Source organism: Rattus norvegicus, chromosome 19, assembly GCF_021556685.1.
Source record: "Rattus norvegicus strain SHRSP/BbbUtx chromosome 19, alternate assembly SHRSP_T2T, whole genome shotgun sequence".
NCBI classification, from domain to species: Eukaryota; Metazoa; Chordata; class Mammalia; order Rodentia; family Muridae; genus Rattus; species Rattus norvegicus.
Window position 1 is genome coordinate 39,928,764 of NC_141552.1, and position 9,349 is coordinate 39,938,112.

General features: G+C 45.5%; 1 protein-coding gene across 1 annotated transcript; it reads right to left on the reverse strand.

Moving 5' to 3' along the window:
- Positions 1-352: 352 nt before the first annotated feature.
- Positions 353-8,466, reverse strand: Ucp1 (uncoupling protein 1). Its single transcript, NM_012682.2, has 6 exons — positions 8,160-8,466; positions 7,300-7,498; positions 4,470-4,670; positions 4,277-4,378; positions 2,987-3,167; positions 353-561 (listed from the first exon to the last, which is right to left on the reverse strand). Exons 1-6 carry the CDS (start codon positions 8,283-8,285, stop codon positions 447-449), a joined length of 924 nt encoding a protein of 307 aa, NP_036814.1. The 5' UTR covers positions 8,286-8,466; the 3' UTR covers positions 353-446.
- Positions 8,467-9,349: the final 883 nt, after the last annotated feature.

Genomic DNA, 9,349 nt, shown 5'->3' on the forward strand with positions numbered 1-9,349 from the left:
CAGTACTTTATTGGGTATATTAGCTGTGAATAAATAATAATAATAAAATGAATTAGCAATATTTTCTTTGATAGCTTCTTTTTTAAGTGTTGATTGATGTAAAGTGTTTTAGGTTTAGTTTTTCCTTTCCACTAGTTTGAGCTGTAATTAAAATTATTTATACCCCATCAGACACTCCCACCCAAAGACCAGATAAATACAGTATCTTATATCGGTATTATTTTGACAGGATATTACTGGATGCTATGCTCTAACGTCCTTAAGACAGTGAGAATAAAAATTATGTGTATGTATTAGTTTTCCCTTTAAAGAAGTTATCTTTTAATGTAAATAAAGTGAGCAGAGCTGTTCGTCTGATTTCTTTGGTTGGTTTTATTCGTGGTCTCCCAGCATAGGAGCCCAGCATAGGAGCCCAATGGTGTTTAGCATCCCTTTCTCCAAGTCGCCTATGTGGTGCAGTCCACTGTCTGCCGGGACTTCATCAGCTCTTTCTTCAGCTGTTCAAAGCACACAAACATGATGACGTTCCAGGATCCGAGTCGCAGAAAAGAAGGCGCAAACCTAGGGAAGTACACGGCACCATCCCGTTAGCTCTTTGAAAGTCATAAAGCCGTGGCGGTGGCAGCTTACGTGAATCATAAACTACACGAAGCAAGATAAAAGTAACGGAGGGGGGTTGGGGATTTAGCTCAGTGGTAGAGCACTTGCCTAGCAAGCGCAAGGCCCTGGGTTCGGTCCCCAGCTCTGAAAAAAAAGAAAAAAGAAAAAAAAAAAAAAAAGTAACGGAGGATGCTTATCTTTCCTCCGCGGACGATCACGTTTCCTCTAGGTGTCTCTACTGCTTCAAAGCAAGAGCCCACTCAGACCAGTCCTACCTGTCTCCGGACCCCACAGAGCTGAAGTGACAGAGTTACCAAGCAATACTTCCCTCCTTTGCAGGGGAGAGGAAGTTTTTGTTTCATGTTACTTCCTAAACAGGAAGTAGAAAACTCCTAAGAGAGGAAACGAGGGAAGAAGCAAAGTGCTCAGCCTGCGCGGATCACATCCAGGTGAGGGGGTGGGGTGATGTCGTCTTCCCCTGGGACAGCTCTAAGAGACTCAGTGTCTCAAGACGACTCAGTTCTGGGTTTAGGGAATTGCACCAAATTCCACAGAACGGCTTTTATACCAACCATTGCTCCAGAAGACAAATGAGTTAGTTGACAGTTAAAGCTGCTTTGAATATATTTCTTTTAAATCAATTTTGTGTGTCTGTCTGTTTTACCTGCTTGTATGTCTGTACACCGTGTGCATACCTGGGCACAGGAAGGCCAGGGGATATCTGATTCTCTGGAAATGGAGTTGTGTGGATGCTTGAAAGTCCCCATGCGAGCACTGGGAATCAGACCCAAATTATCTGGAAGAACGGCCAGCGCTTTTAATCACGGAGCCTTCTCTGCAGCCCTGAATAGATTTTTCTTTAAAAGAAGCCTCCCCTGCAAAAAAGTACCTTCCAATTTGCTTTGTTTGTTTTAGTTTTGGGAGTGGGTCTTGCTATATAGCTCAGGGTAGACTCTGCCCCCCTGGCTAGCTTCAGACTATTAGCAACCAATATTTCTGACCCTGTCTCCCCATCGCTGGGACTACACCTGTGCCAATATATTTCTCTTGACTCCCAGATGCATGGTGTGTGTGTGTGTGTGTGTGTGTGTGTGTGTGTGTGTGTGTGTGCGCGAGAGAGAGAGAGAGAGAGAGAGAGAGAGAGAGAGAGAGAGAGAGAAGATTTAAATAGCACTTACTTTGTAGTATTAAGTGTAGTATTTAATGTGTAGTAAGCATTGGACTCCATGGCATTTAAACACTAGCTCCCCACTGCCCAGTCAAAGTTAACCTTGGGTGTTCCTCGGCATGGCTGTCTTCTTGAGACAGGGTCTCTCCTGATATATGAAGCTCAAATAATCAACCAGCCTGCCTGGCCTGTAAGTACCAGGGAACCCCATTTTTCTGCCTTCCTAGTGCTGGGTTGCAAGCATGCGCCCTCATGCCCAGCTTTTACATGGGCTCTGGAACTGGACTCCAGTTCCCGCGTGCGTGTGGCAAGTGCTTACAGACTTACCCTGTCCTGGTTTGGTTTGGTTTTGTTTTTGAGGCAAGGCCTTGCTATGTAGCTCTGGCTGGTTTTGAACTCGAGGCAGTCCTTGTGCCCTTACCTCCCTTGTTTTGGGCTTATGAGCATGTGCTACCACAGCAAACTCAGTCTGTTTAATTTAGTATCTGTTGTTGAGGTTAACACTAGAAAATATTTTAAAAATTGAAAAACAACATTTAAAAAATTAAATTTTGAAAATATCAAATTATGAAGTGTTAATAAATAATTTATAAGGGCTACGTCCACTTTAAGATAGTTTCTTACAATGTGTATTATTTTACTAATGTATCGCAGGAACAGATAGACTTGAAATTTTATATAATATGCATGATACATTCATATTTTAGTTTATAAATTGTGGGGTATAGCTTTGCAGTTCAAAAGGTTATAAAGTATTACTATTTCATATTATTGTAATATTTGTTGAATATATTTTTTAAAAACTGGGTCATATTGTACTTTAATAGGAAAGTGGTTTCCAATATAATACGCCAGCACTTTGTGGGAAAATGTAATCTATTTCTCAATAGGACTTTCAAAGTGAATGCAATTTTCGGTGCTTTTGCTTTAATAGAAAAACTTTAAATTAGATGGAAGGCACAAGACTCATTGTCTGGCATGTGCAAGGCCCTGGGTTTGATTCCTCTCAAGTGCTACCAAAAATAATTAATAAGCTTTTACTTTGTGGCATGACAGAATGGGTGGATCGAAGACATTTATGAAGAGGCAAAGACAGGTGGAGGCCATTGTAAGGACGAGGTCTGGAAGGCTAAATGCCAGTTGTCTTGTTGAGACAGTGCCCCAGCACACACAGGTACCTTAAACACAAATTTATAGACACAGGATGTTGTATCCTACCCTTTGAAAAAGGCTGCCGGTCCTTCCTTGGTGTACATGGTCATTGCACAGCTGGGTACACTTGGGTACTGTCCTGGTAGAGAGTTGATGAATCTCGTTTTTACCACATCCACCGGAGAGGCCAGGAGTGTGGTGCAAAACCCGGCGACAAGAGCTGACAGTAAATGGCAGGGGACGTCATCTGAAAGTGACCAACAGCAGACTTTGAGGTACATGTGGTTGTACTTACCTGTCAGATACTTGCAAACCTATTAGTAGCAGGAGGTTAATAGGATATATCAATAAGTTAATAAATATGTTAACATATAAGAAGCAAGCATGTACTTGTGTAGAGAAACATGGATGCTGGTACACGCTAATGACTGCAGAGACATTTATAGATTTATTATTGTAGGCTAGCACTGTTTTCTTTGAGCCTTGGGTCTGGTAGAATGCCTGATACACAAGCCCCTAACACCATTAGATTGCATTCAAGTAGTCGAAGGAGAAGGTCCATGATGTGGTTTAGCTGAAATTATGATTAACTCTGTATGTAAGCTGCTCTTAACAGCCTCCTGATTCTGCAGTCCTAAGAGGAGAATGGCCGGAGACGTTTGCTTCTTGTTATTAATGGAGAATATTGGAGCAATCTCCTTTTGTACTTTTACAGAAAAGCTGAAATACAAACTTTGTCTCCTTTTGTACTTTTACAGAAAAGCTGAAATACAAACTTTGTTCTAACACAACTTTTAAATTTTATGTCTTTTTTGCTTCCTAAAAGATTACTTTTGTTAGTTGTGGAGGAACACACTTTTTTTTTTTGCCACTGTATTTCATTTTATTAGTCTATTGATTATACAATATAGTGAGTTTAATATCACACTTTTCTACATTAACTTAAGCTGATCAATCCATAGCTATCCTTTGCTATGCAACCACCCCTCGCCCATTTGTCTGCTTCTCTTCTTGTTCTGCAATTGTCCCCCTAATTTTGCTTTTATGTGATTTAGAGTAGAATACACTCTTTAACGCAGCATATGGTGACCAGCCTGGTCTATATACCAAGTTCCAGGCCAGCTCGGGCTATATTCTCTCTCTCTCTCTCTCTCTCTCTCTCTCTCTCTCTCTCTCTCTCTCTCATACACACACACACACACACACACACACACACACACACACACACACACACACGACACCCCTCTCAAAAGAGAAGTCTACTAGAATCAAGCAATTCAATACAGTGTGGCTTTAGAAACTCTAAACTGAGATTGGAATGGTGCAAACATACTCGTGGTATTAACTGGGACGTACCTGCCAGTATGTGGTGGTTCACAAGGGCCCCCTTCATGAGGTCATATGTCACCAGCTCTGTACAGTTGATGATGACATTTCTCATTAGATTAGGAGTCGTCCCTGTAGAAAAACAAGGCGGCATTTAATAAATGAGGTGCCGACTGGGTTTTGTGCCTTACGAACCGTGGAAGTCCTCTTGGCAGTTAGCTACCTTTCCACAGTGTTGACAAGCTTTCTGTGGTGGCTATAACTCTGTAAGCATTGTAGGTCCCAGTGTAGCGGGGTTTGATCCCGTGCAGATGGCTTTGTGCTTGCATTCTGACCTTCACCACCTCTGTGGGCTGCCCAATGAATACCGCCACGCCACCCGTCATCAAGCCAGCCGAGATCTTGCTTCCCAAAGAGGCAGGCGCTGTCCAGGAAGAGTAAAAAGATGGTTAAGAAAAGAAAAATCAAGGGTCCTGCCCCCACCAAGGCAATTACATATTTTAAAATTTTTGTGGCTAACCATGTGGTGTGTATCTGTGTGTGTGTGTGTGTGTGTGTGTGTAGTGTGTGTGTGTATGTGTGTGTGTAGTGTGTGTGTAGTGTGTGTATGTGTCTGTGTGTCTGTGTGTGTGTCTGTGTGTGTATGTGTGTATGTGTAGTGTGTGTGTATGTATATGTGTGTGTGTCTGTGTGTGTGTGTGTGTGTGTGTGTGTGTGTGTGTGTGTTGCACCAGAGGACAAACTCTCTGCCCATGCTTCTTCTGGAACATTATTTTGCTCTTTTGAATTAGAACTCTTGCTGGTGGGCAGCTCACCTCAAAGACTGGCCTAGATGGACACCGCGCCCCTGCACCATCACATCTGGATTTGGGGCGGTGGAGAGAGTTCTAGGACTCAGGTTCCTGTGCTTACAAAGCAGGCACTTTACTGACTGGGCCATCTCTCTATCTCTAGGATGTTTGCACCGTGTCCTTTCTTCTTCCCAGACGCTCCATCAGATGCTGGACCAACTCATAACACATAATAGTACTAGAAAACTTGAGTAGCCTAGGTTTTTGTTTTTCTCCTCCAAGATGAAGACTTCCAAAGAAAAAGGGGGGGGGAATGTTTATTTCAACAGTGGCTTGGGCCTTTCTGAACTTAGCGTTGTCCTTTCCTGTGCTTAGCTGCCATCTTACTATTTCCCAACTGAGAGAAGGCACCTGGTCACCACTGATGCTGCTTACCCTGTGGATGACAGTGTTTATTAAAGTTGTCCTGGGGAAAACCCTGTGGGCAACTTCTTTAATGTAAGACATCAAATGACATCCAAAAGGGACAAAAAATTAGTACAGAGAAGCCTTTGTCTTAAAAATTTAGAAAAAAAAAAGTCTTTTGATGAAAACAGACATCATTTAATAAAACCTCAGTGAATCCTGAAACCCAATACCCATTCTATAGCAAATAAAGTTAGGGTTCAAGATTGTTCACTTATTAAGGCCTTTCCTTCATCTTCCCACTTCTGCCTCCAGTCTGTGAGACAGGGAGGGTAACACCAACATCCCGCTCACGGGGCCTGAGTTCAGCCTGACACAGTTCTCAGCACACAGAGAGCACACCAAGGTGACAGCAGCTCTCTTCTCCACCAGGTTTGATCAGCTGTGTGTTTTGAAGTATTCTGATCCGTGCCCTGATTCTTCTTGCCTGTATTCGATAGTGCACACCACACAGACTTGTGATTTCTTATTTACACATTCTTACTGCTGCCAAGGTAATCCTTCAAAGTGTAAATGTGTGCGTCTCACTTGCTTCACTTGTGTTTCACGCTGAAGATTGAACCCAAGGCCGAGTGTTCAACCACTGAGTTCTAGGCCTGCCTGGCTATTTATTTACTGACTTGAGACAGAACCTTTGGAGTTGGCTCAGGCTGGCCTTGAACTCTTGATCTTCACGTTTCTATCTCTGTAGCTCCGAGATTCCAGGGACAGGCCACCAGGTGTGGTGGCCTGCTTAGCATATTTGCAGTGATTTCCTATCACCATACGGGCAGAATTCCTTAGCGTGAACTGCAAGGCCCTTTGTGACCAGTTCCTGCTTTTCCTGAACTCACCTGTCCCTTCTCGCCAATGTGCCTGCCCTCTCTGCTCTGCAGGACAGCTCTTCACTCAGATTTTGTGCACAGTCTTCACTTGGCTGGAAAGGACTTTCCTTACCACTTTGTTACTGGCCCTCAAAGTCCCCTACAACCCTCTCAAGAGTCGATGCAGATGCTAACTCTTCACGACTCCTGCACGATCGTGCCTCTTCACTGCGCCCATTCTGTGGTGGCCGGCAGCATCTGCCACAGTCGTGCAGTCAGCTGAACTGGAGGCTCCTGTCTAGAGCGGCAACTCTCATTGGCCAACCTAGCAGTTTCCCGCCCAGGACAGTTCAACAAAGCTTCCTAGATCAACGGAAGAAGCAGAATGCAGAACGAGGAACACTCACAGAATAGATCTGATTACTTTGGAGCCTGACATAACGGTGATTGATTAAGGAACTTGCAGAAAGTCACCTGCTTCGTTAGCTCTACCGATTTGACAATGTGATGTTCTAGAAGCATCCAGACCTGTGTTCTGCGTGGATGAGTTTTACTTAGACATTAATGTGTGGAGCGTGGTGGTTTCGTTTTGACTTTGCACAAGCTCTTTAGGTTTCTCTGGGACTCTGCCATTTGGGAAAGTCTGCTCTGGGCATTGCTGTGTAGCCCACCCACATTCCCCACGAGAAACACAAGCTTCCCTCCCTGGCCAGTTGTTTTACATGCGAAGAATGGACATGCACATCTCCTTTCCTTCTAGAAGAAAAGAGAGGGTACAAATATTGTCTTTTTTTTTTTTTTTTGACAGTTTGTTATGAAGGCCAATACTCTTTGTGTGACTTTGGGTGAGTTGAGGCTTCTGGGAAGGGAACCCAGGGTCTAGCTCATGCTAAGCAAACATACTACTACTACTAATTATTCAGGTTTTGAATAGAGCCTCATCTGGGGCATAGCTGCCCCACCCCCAGCCCCGCCCCCGGTGGCCACTCCTTACTTTCTCTCCCTGAAGAGAAGTACTCTTGGACCGTATCGTAGAGGCCAATCCTGAGGGAAGCAAAGCTGATTTGCCTCTGGATGCCAGCAGGCAGACCGCTGTACAGTTTCGGCAATCCTTCTGTCTTGGCCAGGGTGGTGATGGTCCCTAAGACACCTTTATACCTAATAGTACTGGAAGCCTGGCCTTCACCTTGGATCTGGAAATCAGAAAGTCGCAGGTCAGAGGGGAGTGGCTGTCCATTAAGGAAGGGGGTCCTACCTGGGTGGGTAGGGGACTAAATAAGACTGGTGCATGCTCTAGGTAAGGCTCTTTTTATAAATTTCCTTTCTTACCAACCTCTCCTGTATACCACTCCATATTTGCATCTCTTTCCCTCTGTCTGTGTCTGTCTGTCTGTCTGTCTATCTATCTATCTATCTATCTATCTATCTATCTATCTATCTATCTATCTATCTATCTATCATCCACCCATCTCGGAAGTGAAGCTTGCTACAGTGCAGGCTCTGAACACCTAAACAAGGTACCCAGGAAATCTCCAGAGCCCCTAAAAACAAGATGGGACAGTGCCCTCAAAGAATCAAATTAAGGTAAAAGCACCAGGCTTGTAAACTCTGAGGGGTTTGTCCCCATCTGCTCAGGACACCATTGCCTTATGAAGGGTTTGGCAGAGGTCACAGTTAACCCAGCACCCGCGGTTCTTCAGCCAGTCCGAGAAAAGGGCCCTTTTCTTTCTGATAGGACCCATCCCAAGACAGAGCCACCCTGAGAAAGAGCAGTTAAAGCGCAGCACAGGTCACTGAGATTCCCACAGTAGTCGCTCTGCTTGTGGAACCCTCGGCAATGTCTCTGAACTCTACCTGAAGGCGGACTTTGGCGGTGTCCAGCGGGAAGGTGATGATGTCTGCTAGGCAGGCAGAAACGCCGGCTGAGAAGATCTTGACCCCCATGGTGGGTTGCACTTCGGAAGTTGTCGAACTCACCATCTTGGCTCGGAGGGCAGAGACCAAAAGGAATCAGCCCTGAAGACAACAGTGGCACTGTTGCCTGATGTGGGTACCGAACTCTCAACTTCGAACTTCTGTGGCAGCCACCAGGGCTATTTGTGGAGGAGCTCAAAGGTGAGCGTCCCTTCCTCTCGCTCTTTAAGCCCGGATCGCCCGGCACTTCTGCGCCCTGACTTGGAAGAGCTTTATAGCCCGATTGCTGGAGGAGGGGCAGAGCCGGCCCAGGTCCCCCAAGACCTGCTAGTGGGAATCGGCAGGGGCGTGCCCTGGGCGCACAAGCCTCCCAGACGCGCGTCACTCCCAAAGCCCTGGCCAGCACCTCTGCTTTGGCACTAGTTCCTGATGATGCCTGGAGGACACACGGAGGGGCTTCGCCCCGTATCCACAACATGGTGCCTTTTGTCACTCTTCACATGAGGAGCCTCCACCAGGGCGCAGAGCAGGGCCTGGCTCCTTTGAATAAGTGCGATCTGATTTCTGAGATGTTGCTGAAAAGTTCCACAGCTTTCTTGTAGGATGAACGTCCCAGTCCCAGGCCCTTCCCTGGCTGGCATCTGCCTGCCTACCCTTTCTTCCCCTTTCAGTTCTGAACGAGCCTTTCTTTACATTCCTTTCCAAATGTCACCTTCAGATTCCGATGGGGCGCGGGTGGGGGTGTGGGAGGGGGGGAGGAAATCCGTGCAAAAACTAATAACGCTCTAAACTTTCCCCAGAAAGTGAGTGCTTTGTGTGGTCACTTTTATTGGGGAGATGTCAATAGAGCTCAGCTAGCAAGCCTTGTGGATCTCTGCAGGGAAGGCTAGCCTTTGCTTCTTTGGATAGCTCTTAGCAGGAGCCCTAGAAGGGCAGAGGCTTGGCTGCAGACACAACTAAGCCATCTGACCAGCTTCGTGACCCCGAGAAAGTCCTCCAGCTTTGGTTTGTGACTGTGCCAAATATAGTCCCAGATTGAAATCCTGTTACCCCTAGTGCCAGTTCAGACATTGCAAGGTGGGTGTATTGGTAAGGGAAAGTTTTTCTTCCTTCTGTCTTTGAGCAAAGAT